Source organism: Rhinoderma darwinii, chromosome 12, assembly GCF_050947455.1.
Source record: "Rhinoderma darwinii isolate aRhiDar2 chromosome 12, aRhiDar2.hap1, whole genome shotgun sequence".
NCBI lineage: Eukaryota > Metazoa > Chordata > Amphibia > Anura > Rhinodermatidae > Rhinoderma > Rhinoderma darwinii.
Window position 1 is genome coordinate 36,972,070 of NC_134698.1, and position 20,694 is coordinate 36,992,763.

At 41.4% G+C, this 20,694-nt stretch overlaps 1 protein-coding gene across 4 annotated transcripts in view; it reads right to left on the reverse strand.

The window, feature by feature from the left end:
- VPS39 (VPS39 subunit of HOPS complex) overlaps positions 1-20,694 on the reverse strand; it is a 449,085-nt gene that overhangs the window by 114,246 nt on the left and 314,145 nt on the right. For all 4 annotated transcript variants that reach the window (XM_075844598.1, XM_075844597.1, XM_075844599.1 and 1 more), the window contains one exon: positions 5,293-5,338. In XM_075844598.1, coding sequence (XP_075700713.1) covers positions 5,293-5,338 — 46 coding nt within the window. The remainder of the gene's footprint in view (positions 1-5,292; positions 5,339-20,694) is intronic.

Sequence of the window (20,694 nt, forward strand, 5' to 3'; positions counted from 1 at the left end):
AAAAACAAGCCCTCATACGCCAATATTGATGGAAAAATAAAAAAAGAGTTATGGCTTTTGGAAGGTGGGGAGGAAAAAACAAAAGTGAAAATCCGAAAAATGGCTGCGGCGGGAAAGGGTTAAAGTTTTTGTTTATTTTTTTATCATTCTTTGTCACAAAGTTGCATGAAGGTAGACATGACTACCAACAGCACATTAAGACAACTTCAATCATCAGATTGTCGCGTTTCAGGAACTATATAGGGGGTTCTCTCACTTTTCAAGAGGTGTAATCCCTGTATTTTATAGTTTATGACTTTCTTTAAAGAGGCTCCGTCACCACATTATAAGTGCCCTATCTCCTACATAAGGAGATCGGCGCTATAATGTAGGTGACAGCAGTGCTTTTTATTTAGAAAAACTATCTATTTTTACCACTTTATGAGCGATTTTTAGCTTTATGCTAATTAGTTTCTTAATGCCCAAGTGGGCGTGTTTTTACTTTAGACCAAGTGGGCGTTGTATAGAGGAGAGTATGACGCTGACCAATCAGCGTCATACACTTCTCTCCATTCATTTACACAGCACTAGCGATATAGCTATATCGCTATGTGCAGCCACATAAACACACTGTAACATTACTGCAGTGTCCTGACAATGAATATACATTACCTCCAGTCAGGATGTGATGTTATTCAGAATCCTGACACTTCTGAATCTTTTCTGAGATTTCCAGCAAGGCAAACGTAATCCCTCAAGATTACGATGTAAACTGTCATTTAAAACGAGAAACTAATTAGCATAAAGCTAAAAATCGCTCACAAAGTGGTAAAAATAATTAGTTTTTCTAAATAAAAATCACTACTGTCACCTACATCATAGCGCCCATCTCCTTATGTAGGAGATAGGGCATTTATAATGTGGTGACAGAGCCTCTTTAAATTTCCTGCTTAAAACCAGATTTTGTGTCTATACAGTTCTGTTGATTTTGTGAACAAATGTGCAGGTAGACATGTTATGCATGAACTCTGCACATCTAGAACTTTTATGTTTAGGATGTGTGGTGCATCATATTTTCTGTTTGGGTCACACTTTTAGGCACAAACATTAATTTTTTGCATTTTCTTTTTTTATGAAAAATTACATTTCATACACACAGGCACTTTGACAATGTGCTAGGTGTCTACCTTGAGAAAATATATGGCTATGTAGTTTTAGACAGATTTTTTTATTTTAGTAAGTGTGTAAACTAGAAGAACTAGAGGTGCAAAATGTCTAAAAACCCCTGGCAGCGAAAGGGTTAAAGAGGCTCTGTAACCAGATTATAAGTGCCCTATCTACTACATAATCTGATCGCTCTAATATAGATAACAACAGTGGTTTTTATTTTGAAAAACGATATTGTTTAGCAAGTTATGAGCAATTTTAGATTTATGCTAATTCGTTTTTTAATGACCAACTGGGCGTGTTTTTTTTACTTTTTACCAACTGGGTGTTGTACAGAGGAGTGTATGACACTGACCAATCAGCATCATACACTTCTCATTGTTCCAGCCCAGCTTTTTTCACTGCAAAATCACGCTGGAACAATGAGAAGTGTATGAAGCTGATTGGTCAGTGTCATACACTCCTCTGTACAACACCCAGTTGGTAAAAAATAAAAAAAACACGTCCAGTTGGTCATTAAAAAACGAATTAGCATAAATCTAAAATTGGTCATAACGTGCTCAAAAATGATCGTTTTTAAAAATAAAAACCACTGTGGTTATCTACATTACAGCACCGATCAAATTATGTCGGAGATAAGGCATTTATAATCTGGTGACAAAGCTTCTTTAAAGAGGACCTATCATGGGAGGAGTCTCAATGTATACCTCCGAAGGCTGGTAGCGATGTATCCCACTGTATAGGCATACAATGGGCCCAGGGAAGCTCCTGACATCACTGTGCATATATGGACAGTGACGTCAGGGGCTTTAAACTACAGAATCCCCAGCCAGAGAATCGGACACACTCTGGCCAGGGGATTCCGCTACTGGAGGGAGCCCCTGGCGTCACTTTCCATATGGCATTAGGAAATTTGAGATGCTGGGATGCACGACCAGAGCGTTGGCAATGTTCTAGCCGAAGGAGCCCCTGACGTCATTAACGTGCTCATCAACGTTTTCGACTCTCCGGCCACCGACTCCGTAGTTTATATAGACAGTGACGTCAGGGGCTCCCTTCAGGAGCGGAGTCCCCAGCCAGAGCACGTCTGATGCATACATGGACAGTAACGTCAGGGATTTCTTCAGTCCCAAAATCCTTGTCCACAGCGCTTCCAATGCTCTGGATGGGGACGTCGGCCCTGGGAAAGCTCCCCTAGGTATACACCTAACGTAAACCTCTGACAAATGGCATACATGGCTTCCATGTTTGTTATAAAAAAAACAAAAAAAAAACGTATATACATTATTTCATCTTTAAAAAAAAAAAAAGGTATACAGACGGCGGAGGCTAAAAGAACACTCTTTTTACCCCCGTAAGGATAATGGAGCCCTATTGAAATGTTTAGCGTGTATGTCGGGAGATTTCACGAAGTACACGCTAGACGTAGGGCTAAAACATAATGGGAACCAAGCCTTAAATTTCCTGCTTTTAGGGATTTAAATGTTGCTAAGTATGCTTGCTACTTATCGTGAGATCTCACACCGATCGCAGTGTGCAGATGGTCGTCATGGCAGCCTGGAGGCCCAATGAAGTCCCCCAGGTCTGCAATCTTTGTGCTTTTAAGGAGGGCTTAATAGAAGCCAGTCAAAATAACGATACACTACAATACATTAGTAGAAGGAGGGTGGCAGCCCCCTATAACAGACCATTTTTTTTTTTTGCAAACACAAAGATATTTTTTTTCAGTTTCCCGGTACATTATATTGTACCTTAAATGATGCCATGAAAAACTACAAAAAAACTGCCTGCAAAATACAAACTCTCATACGGTTATGTAGAGGGAAAAATAAAAAAGTTTTGGCTTTTGGAAGGCGAGGAGGAAAAATAAAAATTGTAAAATTAAAATTGGCTGCGGAGTGAAGGTGTTAGAGTAACATCTGGCCGCAGCGTTTTTGGCTGTATGTTAATCCAGCCTTAGGTCGGGTTTAACAGGTAGCGTAAACGCTGTGGAATTTCCGCAACGGAATACTGTTCGGCATTTCCACAGCATTTACTGTAGCAGCAAAGTTAATGAGATTTAGAAAATCTCATGCCCACGCTGCGGAAAAGAAATGCAGTGTAAACGTTAATAAAATTGTTGCTACTACAGAAAAAGAAAAAAACACACTTACCCAGAAGTCTGTGTTTCTTCGTCCAGTCCAGCCTCCTGGGATGACGTTGCATCCCCTGTGATTGGCTGCAGTGGTCACACAAGTTCAGCATCATCCAGGGAGACCAGACCGGACTGCACAGGAGGGACGCGCCGCCATAACAACGACATACATAAGTGGGCAATGTGGTGCTGTTTTCGGACGGAATGTACTGCGGGTTCCAGGTCGGATACGCTGTGTGGTTTTTAAGCAGCAAATCTGTCCTGTGGGAACCCAGCCTAAGACAGTTTTGCTAAATGAGGCACAGGGTTTTGATCTTGGGGAGTGGACACGCACACACCTTTATATGTTTAGACAGTTTAGAAACAGTTGTATATTTTTTATAATTGCAGAACGTTCGAAAGTAAAATACTCCTTTTTTCCCTTTGTTTTTCCATTTTCTTTCTCACAATAGGATTACATTCATTTCAACAGTACAAAATTAAGAACCACAGCTTTCTAGCAATGCTGCAAGACCATGCCTGTCCCAGCGTGAACATATGTATCCTGTGTGTGTACAATATCCTACTGGTATATACTACATACCAATGACATTTTTAGCTAAGGGTGAGGAGAGCTCCGGTAATCAGGTTGCCACAGACTGCTGTATTGTACAGTTACAGTGTACATTCACACTGTGAAAAAAATGGCCATCAACTGTCAGTTTTTCTTGGCTATTTTGTATCAGTGTGTCTCCAAATTTTCATCCATTTCCAGTTCATCTGTCCGTGGCCATTTGCCATCCGTTTTTTATGGCCATTAAAAAAAGGATGGATTTTGTCACTTTTTTTTGGTCCCAAGCCCCTAAAAATACCACAATGCCCATGTAGATAGTACCGCAATGTCCCTGTAGATAGTGCCCACTGTAGAGAATGCCCACATAGTACCACAGTGGCAACATATAAAGTGTCATAGCGCCCACATATAAAGTACCAGTGCCCACATAGTGCCAATGCCCATTGTTGATAGTGCCACAGTGCCCACTTAGTACCACAGTGCCAAGATATAAAGTGACATAGTGCCACAGTGCCCATGTAGATAGGGCTACAACCCCTAATAGTGCCACAGTGCCCATGTAGATAGCGCCACCCCTTGTAGATAGCGCCACTGTATCTCCTTGTTGGAGTGGAATCCCTCTGGCCGGGCATTCCGCTCATAGACGGAGCACCCGACGTCTCTGTCCATATATATGGATAGTGACGCCAGGGGCTTCTCTAGGAGGGGAATCCCAAGCCATATTGTCAGAAAAGCTCTGGCCGTGGATTCTGCTCCAGGAGTAACCCCTGGATGTCACTGCCACTACATAGTGACACCGGGGGCTTCTCCAAGAGCGGAATCCCTGGCCACAGCGGGGTTTGGCCACCGGGGACTCCGATTCTACAGTGGCGCTATCTATGGGGGGGGTGGGAGGTTTGCTATCTACAGGCAGGGGTGATATCTACATGGGGTGTGCTATCTACAGGGGGGGTCAGAGGGAGCCCCTGACGCCACTGTCCATATATGGACAGTGACATCAAGAGCTTTCCCAAGACAGGTGTCCCCGGCCAGAGATCCTGCGATGCTCTGGCTGGGGACTCCATAGTTGAAAGCCCTCACTTCACTGTCCATATATGAACAGTGCTGTCAGGGGCTTCTAAGGGCTCAGCGCTCAAAGTAGCAATGTGTGCGGGGAATCCTCACCCGGGATCAGTTTTTACCGGCCGTTACAAGGATTGATTCTTGAAAAATGGCTGGTAAAAACTGATACATTGAGTACTATTGGAGCCGCCTGGCCATGAACACGGCAAAAAATAAGAAATGTCCTGTTAAAAAAAAAAACGCCTATTTTTCACTGTCATGTGAATGTAGCCTAAGCCTCATTGTGAGGAGGAAGAGGTTGTAGGTTTTCACATGCCCAGCACCCACAGAATATAAACATGCTTGGAAAGAGTACCCACACTGTTGGTTAGTGACAACAATAATGTACTGTACTTACATCTTTGTTACCATCCTTGGCATAATCATAATATTTGTGGCAGTACCTAGGAGAGACAAAAATCAGCTTAAACATAGTCAAGACAAAAAAATATATAAAATAGAACATCTGTCGTAAGCTTACAGCAAGTGAGCAAATGCTCTACAATTAATACAATTCTGCAGAGACCCTGATACCAAAAAACAAATCAGAGTTAGGAAGATCTGTCTCAAAAACTAGCATAATGCAGGGGCCGCCATAGTTTATCTTGGGGGGACACATGGTAACACAGCCCTATAAGTTATTATTGAAACACTATGTTGTTTTTAGGGGGTTTGTTGTGGTTAACCCCTTCTTACCCTCTTATTTTATTACAGTTGGTACTTACCAATGGGTTCAACTGTTGGTGAGCTGTACAGAATTTATGAGCAGGTTCTGGCTCCTATTCTGTGCTCGTGAAGCATTGCTGAATGCTGATTGACTGGAAGAGTTCCCCTTTAAATTCCAGGATTTCGGCGGCATTCGGGAGCCAGTTGGAGATTTGAAAAAAAAAATAAAAATACACGGTGGACCTTCTGCAGCAACTGATCCGAAGAGTGCAATTGATGGACAGCAAAGACTGGCAGAGGAGATGTCTTAGCGAGCCAGAGTTACTGCCGGAGAAAGCAGGAACTTCAGCCTAGGAAGCAACGGAGTAGATGGAGGAGGCACCAGCAGCGGAAGAGTCGGGGAGAGAAGAGAGCGCGAGGGGAGACCGTCCAAGAAAGCAAGGAGAAGCCGGGTCATCTATTCACCAATTCCTCACAGAAGCCAGAGCACAATCGGGGATTATCAGCCGGCAGAACGGATCCGAACCAGTCAGCTGAGCAGAGGTAGCATCGGCAATCAAGAACGGAGAATTTGTTTAGTGTCGCCAAGGCAGCGGCTTCAGAGAAGGTTAACAGGATGTAGAAGCCCCAGCAAAATCGACACGGCAGCAGCGGCAGTCGGCATCAAATGTGGTGCTGGCTGTTCATACAGAACAATGGCAAAAGCAGAGATCACCTGAAACAATATGTAGCATGCACTGTTGTGATTCCTTGTGTATATTTAGACTAGGCACTACCTGTTCCATATCATTAATACCATGCATTTTTTACTCTGCATGTATGCACTAATTATACTGTTATTATTGTGGTATTAATCTCTATACTTATGTGGCCCATATACAGTTGAATCCTGTTTTGGATCCTCTGTATATCTTATATCCCTCATTGGGTTTATCTTGATAATACAATTGCTATTTTTCTACTTTTCTAATATAAATAGTGTCTGACTCCTGTTTCTCAGGTTTAAGTTTTGATGTGTTAGAGTTCCCTATTTTGTTACTCTCTTTTTTTCACAATTTTGGAGGTGGGTATACCTTACCTAGGAATCACCTAGCCAATAACATGTCCTGTGAGACTTATGTTGATTATAGGATCACCTACTTTGGAGTCAATGGGTGAGATAACATCTGTCCCCCATACCATTCCCCAAGTTAATATGTCTAAGGCCGGATTCACACGAGCATGTGCGTTTTGCGCACGCAAAACAATGCGGTGTTTTGAGTGCGCAAAAGGCACTTAACAGTGTGTGTCATCACCATATGATGCGTGGCTGCGTGCTTTTCGCGCAGCCGCCATCATGATGACACTCTGTTTGGATGTTTGTAAACAGAAGAGCACGTGGTGCTTTTCGGTTTTCATTCATACTTTTCACTGCTGTTGCGCGAATGACGTGCGTCACACGGAAGTGCTTCCGTGTGGTGCGCGTGATTTTCACGCACCTGTTGACTTCAATGGGTGCATGATGCGCGAAAAACGCACAAATATAGGACATGTCGTGAGTTTTAAAAATCACAGACTGTCTGCACGGCCCCATAGACTAATATAGCTCTGTGCGAGGCGCGTGAAAATCACGCGCGTTGCATGGACGAATATCACGTTCGTCTGAATAAGCCCTCAATGTGTTGATTTAATGTCCAATTTTATGAAATTATTTGCAGACTTTATGGCTAAACCGAAGAAGGAAAAAACAGTCACGACCATATAATTGAAAAAGTACCAAAAATCCTTTATTATGTCAATTAGACAAATTCAGACACACAACAATAAGCACAATAAAATAGCATTACCCTCGCAAGATAAAAAATGGAATCGGAACAATAGCGCAGCAAGACAACCAAATAATAATCCGGTCAGACGATCCCCCAAAGATGCTAAAGTGCATGAATAATTTTAAAGCAGGTACAAGGTATGGAACTTTTGCACAGATTGGTATATAGATAGGTGTAAATACAATCTAGATAATTAAGTTTAAACAGCAATATACATACACCTGCAGAGTAGGGAAATAGTCGGGAGATCAAAGACCGGGGGTATGCTGCTGAGCCCGACGCGCGTTTCGCAGGTGCTTCGTCAGGGATTGTTGTCCAGCCCACCCATGAAGTCCTAAGTAGTCCCTCCACATGAATAATTTCATGTGAAGCATAAACCGGTAATGATTAATTGTTTCTTCTCATAGGGCGGCATTGTGTTTGGCAGCGGTCACCAATGACAGCCGCCGACACACCCTGCCAGCCCACGATAGCGTCCTATCGTATGGTGCCATGGTATAGATCACCTCCTCCAGTGTATACCCCACCAACAAGGCAAAGATGTATGGGAGGGTGAAAAAGGAATCACTCCCCCGTCCCACGTGGCACGGCGGCTGAGAGCAAATACCAGTAGCAGAGAAAAAATTATAAATAAAAAAGGCAGTATAGGGATATAAGCCTAAATATCAACACTATTTTAGTAACAAAAAACCCCCAACTAAAAAACGTTCCCGAAAAGGTGATCAAAAACCTAAGTAAAAAAGTATCTGTGGTGCCAAAGCGTCCAGTTGACAAGCAACAGTGTAGTAACAGCGCTAGCTGTCAGCTTTACTGAAGATAGTAAGAAAAGGCGGTCATAGGCTGTCCAAGGTGCTGAAAGTGATAGAAAGAGGCCAGAATACAGCCAAAAACTGATACAGTGTACGAAAAAGACAAACTAGTGCTGTGAAAGTAAAAAGAGTGAAAGAAGTAGAAAAAGGGGGTGTGAATAAAAGGTGAACATGCAAATTATATAAACAAATTTATTGATAGACCGAAAATGTATTAAATAAATTAAAATACAAATACATACATAATAATAAATATGTCAAATAAAGTGCTAAACAAATTTTGAAATTCAGAGGCTCGGCCCAAAAGGGGACAAGTGACCCCTATGGGAGTATCAATAGAATTCATTGTAGTGCCAGATATGGAATACATCCAGAACCAGTAATTACCAAGGGTAATAGTGATGCATGTGGTATCAGTAACAATACGAGCATTATAAAAACCTAATACAACATAAGTAAAAAAGTATCTGCGGCGCCAACGCATCCAGTTGCCAAGCAACAGTGCAGTAACAGCGATAGCTGTCAGCCTTACTGAAGATAGTAAGAAAAGGCGGTCATTTTTCAATTGTATGGTTGTGAAACCGCCTCGCGGGAAAAAGAAGCGACATGCCCTACTTTCGTACGAAAATATTTGTGGCGTTTTATGCCCGCGGCGCTCCGTGCAAGGAGAGGACAATCTGCCTCAAACTTCCAAACGGAATTTTGAGGCAGAAATTCCGCCTGCAAAAAACTCTGTGTGAACATAGCCTTAGAAGGTTTTTAAATAAATATTTATTTATAGTTTAGTATTATTTTCTGTTAATCCCAATATTTATCTATATTTTATCCTTGGTATAGATAGAGACCCGTTTGATTTTAGTGCTTTACCCTGAGATATCTCTTCCTCTATGACTGCCTGTTCTCAATAGTACCATACTACCAGGCACCATATGGGTCCATCCTCCCCTCTACAACATTGTATTGAGGGTTTGGAGGCTATATTCCTCACCAGCTTTATCGGCCACGCATTTTGAGCCCAAAATCGGCTCATTCAGAGGATTTTTCATTTGAGGCCAACCGGCCGTACTGAAGCTGCGGCCTAAATTTGCGGCCGATTGCGCGAGTCGCGCGCCAAGCTCTCCGGAGACCAGGGACTGCCTCTGTAAGGTCACGGGTGAACACACTGCCCCCACAAACAAGAACCCTGGTGACACGGCCATCATCTATATCTGCTTGCTACATACCTGTCTATGACCCATAGACAAACATCACAGTAACGGCGGTGCGTTTTTTTGTATTAATTACCACTTACATAAAGGGACAAATGGATCACTCTGGTGGCAGGGGTTACATAGGCCCTCGTGGAGCCATTTATACTCTCTGCTCCAAGACGTTTCTTACTAGTGTACGGCAAGGAGGTGTTATCTCTGATGTTAGCACTTCCAACAGCAAAGGCCAGCAAAAAGTAATCCCTCCACATTTTCTAATAGGAGGCGGGTACTGAGGACACTTTCTTATATAACATCCCCTGTGTCTACGGAAGTCCCTCAAAAGCCTGCACACCTGCTTTCTGTTCATACACCAACACCACTAGGTTCGTATACCAGCAACGCTCCTGCCTGAGGCATAGCTTCCAGTTTTGTTGGATTTGCCTTGCTGTAAATCTATTTATTCAGACTTAGAACGGTATCCGACTAATTTCTACCCCATCTCCTCAGGGGGTCTAGCCCTAATTTTTCTGAAAAACCAATGGCTTTCTACATGATCTACTTTGCTCAAGACTCTTAACCTACGAAGGTTTGAGTATGTGAGACCTTGGTACTATTTGGAGAGGCCACCCATATTTAGCATTCATCCCACAACATAGTCAAGATCGGACCGAGCAAAGCCAGAGACACATCTGGCAATCCTAAATCTGGAAACCTAGACAATTTTGTACGCAAACCTAACTCTACATCGCAAGCGGGAGACCTCCCACAAAATAAACCTGACAAGATGACCGCTAAGAACTCCTTAATCCCCACACAGGAGGAGGACAGTGATACGGAGGACATTTTAATCTAAAAAAATCTTCTGATTTCGAGATTATTTATTCAACGTGCTCTGACCAAAGCTCTTGACCCCATTATCCGAGGCTTACATGATATCAAACAACATATGAAACAGATTGGGGCTAGGGTGGAAAAATTAGAAGCTACACAGGCACAAGTTATTAACTATTAAGAAACTGCCACCACCTCTTTCAACGCATGCCAATCTCAACTAAATAAAGTGGCGGACTGGCTAGAAGACCAGGAGAACAGAGGTAGGTGCAATAACATCAGAATAAAAGGTCTCCCAGAATAGACTCCTCCTGAGTCACTACATTCTATACCCTTTAATACATCATCACCACTACTCTAAATGGTTTCATAGCTCCTATCCATCCTCTTCCTCCAAAGGTGTGAGCATAGCCTTTCGCCAAAATTTTCCCTTTGGGCATGTTTTATCATAATGAGATCCGGATGGAGTTTTTTGTTTATTAAAGGGAACATTATTAATATAACACTCTCAATAGTGAATTTACATGCACCTAACGGGGACAAGTACCTTAGTTAATACAAACTTTGGAGAAATGTCATAGTTTTGTGGAGGGCTTGCTCTTGGTGGGGGGAGATTTGAATTTAGCCCTTGATCTATTGCTCGTCACCTCCACTCAACACTCCTCACATTCCTTCGCTTCTTTATGCAGAGTTCGTAAAACCTACAATAACTCAGGGCTAACTTATATATGGCGTTACCTTCAGCCCAAGGTAAGGGACTTCTCCTTCTTTTCTACCCTACATAATTCGCATCACGGGTTAGATTACCTTTTTGTTTCTAAACAACACATATCAATGGTCGTGCAAGCAGATATAGATGTGACAACCATTTCTGATCATAAACTTGGCTCTTTCGAACATCCCTGCTAAATCATGGTCGTGGAGACTGAATGAGACATTATTAGACAGTGACCGAGATGTTGAATGTATTGGGAGGTATCTTGCTGAGTTTTTTTTAGCTGACTGAGACTCCTGATATTTCTTCCCCAGTGACCTGGGAAACCCACAAAGCTTTTATACGAGGTGAAATTATTTCATTGGGTTCTAGACTTTAAAAACAAAGGTCAGCAGAACTTAACTTGTTATTGGCGCAAATTTCACCATGGAAGCGCTGGGGAAAAAAATCTCAAGATGTACAAGCTCAGAAAGACCTCGCAGACTTAAGACTCAGAGACCTTCTGAATATTCACTCAGCCAAAAACTATCAATATAGCCTATTTCAATTTTATGCACATGGTGACAGGGATTCAAAAGTGATGTCTTAATATATAAATAAGAGATTTGAATAGACCACCTCATCTATTCAAGATGCGAGAGGTCATCACGTGTCGGATATAGATAGCATTACTGCTGAATTTCTCTAATTTTATAACTCCCTACACAACCTTCCTGAGATCCCAGATGTAGATGAATTCACCTCACAGTTTTTGTCGTCAATTGACTTACCGTTTCTGACGGATGTAGATTGACAAAACCTCATGACTCCATTTACACTACAAGAATTCACCTCGGTAATTCATTCTATTAGAGATGGCTAAAGTCCAGGACCGGATGGTCTTCCAATCTCCTATTATAAAAAATTTAGTACTGTCCTCCTTCCCAAAATCCTGATGATATGTAACGATCTGCTCACAGGAGGTCGCCTTCCTCCACAAGCATTAGAAGCACATATTTCTCGGATCCCAAAAGAAGGTAAGGATTCAAGTTCTTGTGGCAGCTATCCTCTGATTTCCCTCTTAAATGCAGATTTAAAATGGTGGCCAAAACATGTAGCCAACAGAACCCTTATTAAAAAAAACTCATTGGCACAGAACAGACTGGATTTGTGCCCAACAGAGAAGGTAAACATAGCACCGCACGTTTGATCCACCTCATTAATCATGCCCAACATAAAAAGATTCCTCTAATGTTTCTGGGAGCTGATGCAGGGAAAGCTTTCGACCGTGTTAGTTGGTCGTTTATGAGAGTCACTCTGTCAAAGTTTGTGTTCTCTGAACTCTTTATAATCGGCTATTTTTTCTCTTTACTCAGCTCCCAGTGCCAGATTGCGATTGATTGGGACTTTATCTCCACGTTTTTATATTCAAAATGGCACAAGGCAAGGTTTCCCTGTCAGCCTCACTCTTTATATTGACCATGGAACTCCTTATCCAGAAAATACGTCAAGATGAGAATATCGCTGGTTTGAGAGTAGGTAGCTTTACACATACTGCAGCTGCTTTTGCAGATGATTTACTGCTTATTATCACCAATCTTACCTTTGCGATACCTCGGAACCTGACTATTTTTGATGGCTTCAGAAAAAACTCAAATTTTAAAATAAACTTTACAAAATAAGAACTCCTTAATGTATCAGCACCAATATCAGATATTGCCTCTCTTGTTTCTCGTATGCAATTTAAATGTCTGGAAGTGGCTATAAAATAAATGGGAACCTTCTTACCCAAGAACCTTTCATTACTTTTTACATTAAACTATCAACTGCTTTTATCCCAGATGAAAAACCAGCTATGTGGATGGGGAGAAAACATTTCCTTAAAACGTACGTCTTACCAAAGTTATTATATGTATTACAGACAGTTCCTATCTTTCTTCCCCAATCCGTTTTTAATAAAATAAGGTCCCTATTTGGTACTATCCTCTGGGCTACAAAACATCCAAGACTACCTCAGAGACTCCGAATCCTTAAAAAACCTCAGGGAGAAATGGGGCTACCAGACGCTTTCACCTATTATCAGGCCAATCACCTGAGTAGATGGGTCTTGTTGAATAGATGGAAAGACTTAGCTCCTCCACATGTTGAAGCGGAGAGATCTCTTTGAGGGCCGAGACTACTTTCTCTCTTATGGGGTAACTTTAATAAACATGCATCCTTAACCAACCTCGACCCTTTTTCAAAAGGTACTATCTTGGTATTCCGTGAATGTATCTCAACACTTGTCCCTCGTTGATCACAGTCATGCCGATTAATTACCTCCCAAACCCTTGGGTCAACATTCTCTTCGGAGAGTTTCTGGTCAGATTTAAATTCTGCTCCCCTAAATTCCCTGTTCCAAAACTTAAATATCTCATCGCTGGATGAAGTAGCCCTTGACACTTCAGTGTTGGCAGGGAATAATTGATACTCACAAGTTTTCAGAGTCTCTGCCTTAAATTCAGGACGACGCATACCCCTCTACCTGAATTATCCTGGAGAGACACTCTCCTTAAATTTCCCTCGACCCCTACCAAACTTCTTTTCAAAATATAATTTTTAGTTCTGCGCCCACCAAACCCAGCTTCATATTCGAATGGGAATCAGAACTGCAAACCTCTTGGTCCTCTTCTGAAGTAGCGACTATCTTACGACATTCACATGATTTCTCCAGATGTGTCAAGATACAGGAAAACTCCTTTAAGACCTTAACTAGGTGGTATAGAACTCCGGAATATTTGCATAAGATTGGTTTGTCTCCTGATAAGTCTTGCTGGTGATGTGGCGATTTTATTGGCTCACTTTCACATTTATGGTGGGAATGCCCATTAATACAAACATATTGGTCGGAAGTCTCGGATTTGATACATCACGTAACTGGGATTAGTATAACTTTATCAGTTTTTTTTAATACTAACATGGTTCCCAACCCCTTATTTTTGCCCGTCCAGAAATAACCTTATTACACACATTCTCACAGCAGCCAAGTTGTTGATTCCTTTTGAATTGGAAACCCAAGAATACGCCTACCATACAGCAGTTAATGGTCAAAATGGATCATTTGTATAGAATGGAGGAATTGGTGAGTTCGGAGCGAAGGGCCCATTCAAAATGTACCTTTCTTTGGTTCCCATGGAAACATTACAGACTCTGCACCTGTTCTAGACCGGGTTTAATGTTTAATGTATGAGTTTCTCTATTGAACGAAGTATCCTCCTCCCATATGACTTTCTGCTTCTCGGAACATTGTCTATCCTAACACTTTATAGATGGCCTACTTTACAGACCTGAATTGGCTGTCTGTGTTGAAATTTCAGTTATGACCATAACACCCCCTTTAGAATTTCCTTTATTTTTATACGTAACTTCTCCATGAGCACTCTGCATTCCATGTGTAATGTATATTGTTTTTGTATGTTATTTTTGTATATATATTTGTTAAGGGAATGTCTACGTCAATATGATGTGTTATGATACAGCATCATCAACACCAAATTTCTATGTACTTTGTGTCTTCTGCCATTGCCCGGAATCGTCATGATTATTATCATACTTTTGCTCTATTGATAATGGCACTTGCTTTTTATTCTTTAATTGTAATGTGCACATATCCTTTTGACTGCATGATAGCTTCTATATTGTCAGATATTCTTTGTTATATTATTAAAAAATCTGAATAAAAGTAGAATTTCAAAAATAAAAAAAAGAAGATAGTCCAGCATCAAAAGTTCAGGGCTGCTACTGGGATGATATTTTAAAATTGGTAGCAGTAATTAAGGTGATTGTAAGGGAGAAATTGTTGCAGGAATTAGAGTCGGGTATGATTGCTGGTGCTTTTAGTACTCCTCTGTTTGTCAATTTTAGATCATCAGCTCTTGGTAATCTTCAGGTAACATTTTGTGTTAATCCCCCTATCCCTGATACTATTGGTCCCCCCTTTAATGGGGTGGTCCCCTTGTGTCAAATCATCCTAAATGACAAGGAGAGTTATGAAATCCTCAAGGAGAATCCTATACAAAAGGATAAAGAGGAACTCTTTAAGATTTGAAACCGTGCAAAAAACGAAAACCTCATTGATTTAAATGAATTCAAATTCATGGCCATTGATAAACCACAGACTCCCACATTCTATGCCCTCCCCAAAATCCACAAGGGGACAACCCCATTAAAGGGGCGACCAATAGTATCAGGGATAGGGGGATTAACACAAAATGTGGGCATCTATATAGACAAGGTCTTGAGAAACTTTGTAGAGGCTTTACCCTCTTATACCAAAGACACCACAAATCTTTTACAAAAAATCAATGAGGTCACGGTGGATGATGATACCATTTTGGCCAGCATTGATGTGGAGGCACTGTACTCCTCAATCCCCCACACAATGGGTCTAAAAGCGGTAGATTTCCTGAATACAAGGGGGACCCACCTACAGCGACACAATGCCTTCCTGATGTGGGCACGTTTCATAGACAACATGTTTGTCCTTTGGGGGGGGGGACTAGAAAGGGACTTCATTCAATATAGCAAAGAATTGAATGAAAATATTATCGGTTTGAGATTTACATCTGAATCCGACAATCAAAATTTGCAATTTTTGGATGTATATATCTCCAAAAATGACAAAGGAGGACTCATTTCAACTATATACAGAAAACCAACCTCCACAAATAGTCTTTTAAGATGGGAAAGTCACCACCCCATCCCATTGAAACGGGGAATACCAAAAGGACAGTACCTCAGACTAAGACGCAATTGCTCTAATGAACAAGAATTCATAGAACAAGCAAGGGATCTTAAAGCTCGATTCCTTGAAAGGGGGTATCCTTTGAGAACCCTTAAAAAAGCTTATCAGCACGCAATACAAAAGAAAAGGGAAGAACTCCTTATCCCAAAAAGAAGAGAATTGACTAATCAACCTATACGCCTAATCGGTACTTATGATAGATCAGACCAAAAAATTAAAGGAATACTCAGAAAACACTGGGGTATCCTACAAATGGATCCAGACCTCAAAGAAGTCATATCCCCCTGGGCACAGGTCACATATAGACGAGGAAGGAGTATAGGAGACAGAGTCACACATAGTCATTTGAAAAGCTCTAGACCTGACCCATGTTGGTTAGCTCGAGGGAAAACGAGTGGGTGCTACAAATGCGGACACTGTAAGGCTTGCGCGGCTGTACAAAATACCAAAGAATTTAAGAGTTCATACACAGGAAAAAATTATAAAATAAAGGACTTCATCAATTGCAGTTCTAAAAATGTTGTCTATAAAATCACATTCAGTTGTCCCCGGGATTATATAGGTAAAACCACAAGGGAATGGAGAAGGAGGATCCTGGAACATCTAAGTGATATTAAAAATGATAGAGACAAACCGGTGGCCAGACATGTACATTTAAACCATGGGGGGGATGCAAAATGTCTTAAATTCACAGCAATTAAATGAATTCACCCATCAGTAAGAGGAGGAGATATAGACACAGTAGTTCTCCAAAGGGAATCCAAATGGATATTTAAATTGGATAGCTCTGCACCCCATGGATTAAATGAGAAATTAGACTTCTCTTGCTTCATTTAAAATCTTCAAAGTCTTTCTAACAGTTCATTAAGAATATTCCAATAAATCCGAAAACCCCATAAAATAAATGACATACATCAACGGGCTATTAACAACTTAAATAGTCATCTAATATTTTGTTATTGATCACCTTTGCGAAAAAATATATAAAACTCTTGACACAAGAAATAGTATTTATGCATGAAGTAAAAGATACCATGTTAAAAAACAGATGGTTTGCTGCCCAAAATATCAAAATAATAATATATCTAAATAAAAGAACAAAAACCCACTTTAATAGCTCAAATTTTGAATCTATAAACGGGTTTGCAGGGGTTAATGGTATGTAGTTCTCTGTATTTGTTTCCACAGACACTACATCTACACCAGTAGATAAGCCAGACACACCCTCCCCTCTCTCCCAATCTTGGGCAGCACTGGGTCTGATTCACATTGTGAATGCATGCGGTAACGCAAGCTGACTTGCTGTTTGCAGGGGGTGATTCAACTGTCTTTGACAGTTGTTCATGTCCAGCAGCAGCAATCACAGAGGCAGTGGTCCGTGATTTGGGTAGGAGGAGCTGGACAACACGGAGTCACTGACAGACACTACCCAAGGGGAGGTGCTCTGGATTCCGTTCTGTATTAGCTTCAACTAAGGGGCACTCCCCTGGATACGTCACTGGAGGAGTGCACAATGAGGGAGGGCATAACCTGTATAAAGAGCAACAGAAAACACATGTGGGTGAGGACGTCACACGCAGGAACCAGCGTTTACTCCAGCACGAGAAAACAAGTGCTATGAGGAATCTCTGCCACTGCAGAAGATTTAAACTTCAAAACAGCTCCAACTTAATTTGTGCCCCCTGTCAAGGAGGTTATCTGGCCTTATCTCCCCATAGGAATTCTGGCCATAAGGAAACGCGTCGGGAGAAGGCAATGATTGATTGCCTAAAATCATATGAAAGAAACAAGTGAGGCTTCCCAGTCCCCAGCCATAAGAACGGAACAGGACTTTAACACACTACGGAACGGGTAGGAGGGGTCATTACCCCACAGAGATTTATATTTATGCTCCTGGGAAATAGATCACTCACATGTTTTGCAACAATTTGGAGCATTTTCTTAAACTCTGCAAAGAAATGATAATATCACCAATATAGAATTGATTTTTTTTGCATGGAGCACTACATCTCCTGTACAATAAGGAAGATTTTTTTGTAAACAGTCTTGTCCTGGTGTGTCATTTGTTTTAAACACTTTTTAAATATGTTACAAGTAAAAGTTACATTTTAAACGAAACTCTAGTCCTATTCCAGTGATTTAATTATAAATTCTTGTAGAGTATACAAAATATCAAGTCCTGCGGTGGAAGGCTTCAAATATACCACTAACACCTTTAGCTTGTGATGAGCCTGAGGATTCTCTCTCTGAGCAGGAAATCCCTGACTTGGGAATTTCAGGGCCAAATTTTGGCCCTGCTCAGTTGAGAGACCCAAGTCTAAAAAAAAGCATTTGAAATTGTAAAAATTGTGAATGGTGTGGCCCAGGAGCATGAGGGAAATATGCATAAGGTTAACGAGGAGGTTACTGAACAGTTAGTGGTGCCGCAACCTTACAGGCGCAAGGTCATGGAACTGGCACACACACATGTTTTAGGAGGACATTTAGGGGTGGAAAAAACACAGGAGTGCATCTTGCAGTGGTTCTTCTGGCCCAGAGTATACCGAGAAGTGAAAGACTTCTGTGGTTCCTGTCCTACCTGCCAGCTGAGCGCCCCAATTCCTCATTTCCGCAGCTCCTTAGTCAAAATTCCAATCATTGAGACCCCCTTTTAACGCATAGCGATGGATCTCGTTGGTCCCCTGGTCAAAATCGGCCAGGGGGCACCAGTATATCCTGGTAATCCTGGATTATGCAACTCGGTACCCAGAGGCTATAGCATTGAGGAACTGCTCTTCAAAGGTAATTGCAAGAGAGTTATTTCAGGTATTTACTAGAACAGGCTTACCAAAGGAACTTCTGACTGACCTAGGTACCCATTTATGTCAAAAATAATGAAAGAATTGTGTAAATTGCTTAAGACTAGACAGTTGCGCACTTCTGTCTACCACCCTCAAACAGACAGCCTGGCCGAGAGGTATAACAAGACCCTCAAAAACATGTTAAAAAAGGTGGTGGAGAAAGATGGACGAGATTGGGACAGGATGTTGCCTTATTTACTTTTTGCTATCCGTGAAGAACCAGAAGCCTCCACTGGGTTCTCACCGTTTGAATTGGTCTACGGTCGTCATCCACGTGGACTGCTTGATGTGGTTAAGGAAGCCTGGGAACAAGAGTACAGTCCTTATAAAACTGTGGTGGAACGTGTCTCAGATGCAGGACAGAATGCAGGCCATAATGCCCGAAGTCAGAAAGGACTTGCTCCAAGCACAGGAAGCTCAGTGCAGGGCATACAATCAGTAAATCAAGTTTTTCACCGCTCGAACAGCACTCCGAAACGCAATCCAACCTGTAGTCTTATAGACGGTTCTGCTCAGTACACAAGCAATAGACCATCCACAATCCAGAGAAGGTGTATGCAGTTGTTTTGATCCTTGTAGACCCACGGAGTTCTACACCGTGTCTCGATGCTCAGGCTCCAGGCAGGATAAATCATATGACTCCAATAAAGAAAAGGAGAAATAGTGCAACACCCTCTGTTTTTTTTTTTTTTGCAATACGCAAGATTTATTCCATACTTACAGGAAAAAAGAATAAAAACATTGGTGATTCAATTAAAATCAATAGCAGCACGTCAAACAAACTCGCCCGACCATGGGTTTCGTCCTTCCGGCTTCCTCTGGGGCATGAATGACATGCAATATAATCATGGTTTAAATAGCTGCTTGAACAATTCTGCAAGTGCACAACATAATATTACAAACGAATAACACATTTAACCCGTTAGTGACCGGCCCATCGTGTTTCTACGTCGGTCACTAACGGGCCTTATTCCGATGCCATAGACTTTTTACGTTGCGGCATCGGAATAAGTAAACAGAGCAGGGAGCTGTCAAATCTCCCTGCTCTCAGCTGCCAGAGGCAGCTGAGGGCTGGGAGCGTCCCTGCTCTGACGGGTGAGATCGATATTAGTATCGATCTCACCCGTTTAACCCCTCAGATGCGGTGCTCAATAGCAAGCACCGCATCTGAGTTGTTTTGGAGAGAGAGAGGGAGCTCCCTCTCTCTCCCACCGACACCCGGCGATAAGATCGCCGAGTGTCTGTGTCTCTAATGGCAGCCGGGGGCCTAATAAAGGCCCCCAGGTCTGCCAGTGATGAATGCCTGCTAGATCATGCCGCAGGCATGTCCTAGCAGATGCCTGTCCGTTTTAAACGGACAGGCATAATACACTGCAATACAGAAGTATTGCAGTGTATTATAATAGCGATCGGAAGATCGCATAGTGAAGTCCCTTAGTGGGACTAGTAAAAAAGTAAAAAAAAAAGTTTAATAAAGTTAATTTAAAAAAATTTAAAAAAAAAATGAAAAACCCACTTTTTCCCCTTACAAACTGCTTTACTATTAAAAAACCAAAATACAGTTAAAAAGTTACACATATTTGGTATCGCCGCGTCCATAACGACCCCGACTATAAATCTATTACATTACTTAACCCTCACGGTGAACGTCGTCAAAAATTAAGTTAAAAACAACGGAAAAATTGCTGTATTCTGTGAATCCTGACTTTAAAAAAATGTGATTAAAAAGTGATCAAAAAGTCGCATCTACTCCAAAATGGTACCAATAAAAACTACAAGTCTTCCCGCAAAAAAAAAGTCCTCATACAACTGCATCGGCGAAAAAATAAAAACGTTACGGCTCTTCAAATATGGAGACGCAAAAACAAATAATTTTGAAAAAAAAAGCGTTTTTACTGTGTTAAAGTAGTAAAACATACAAAAACTATACAAATTTGGTATCGTTGCAATCGTAACAACCCGCTGAATAAACTTATTGTGTTATTTATACTACACGGTAAACGGCGCAGATTTAGGACGCAAAAAAGAGTGGCGAAATGTCAGATTTTTTTCTATTCCCTCCCCAAAAAAAGTTAATAAAAGTTAATCAATAAATAATATGTCCCCCAAAATGGTGCTATTAAAAAGTACAACTTGTCC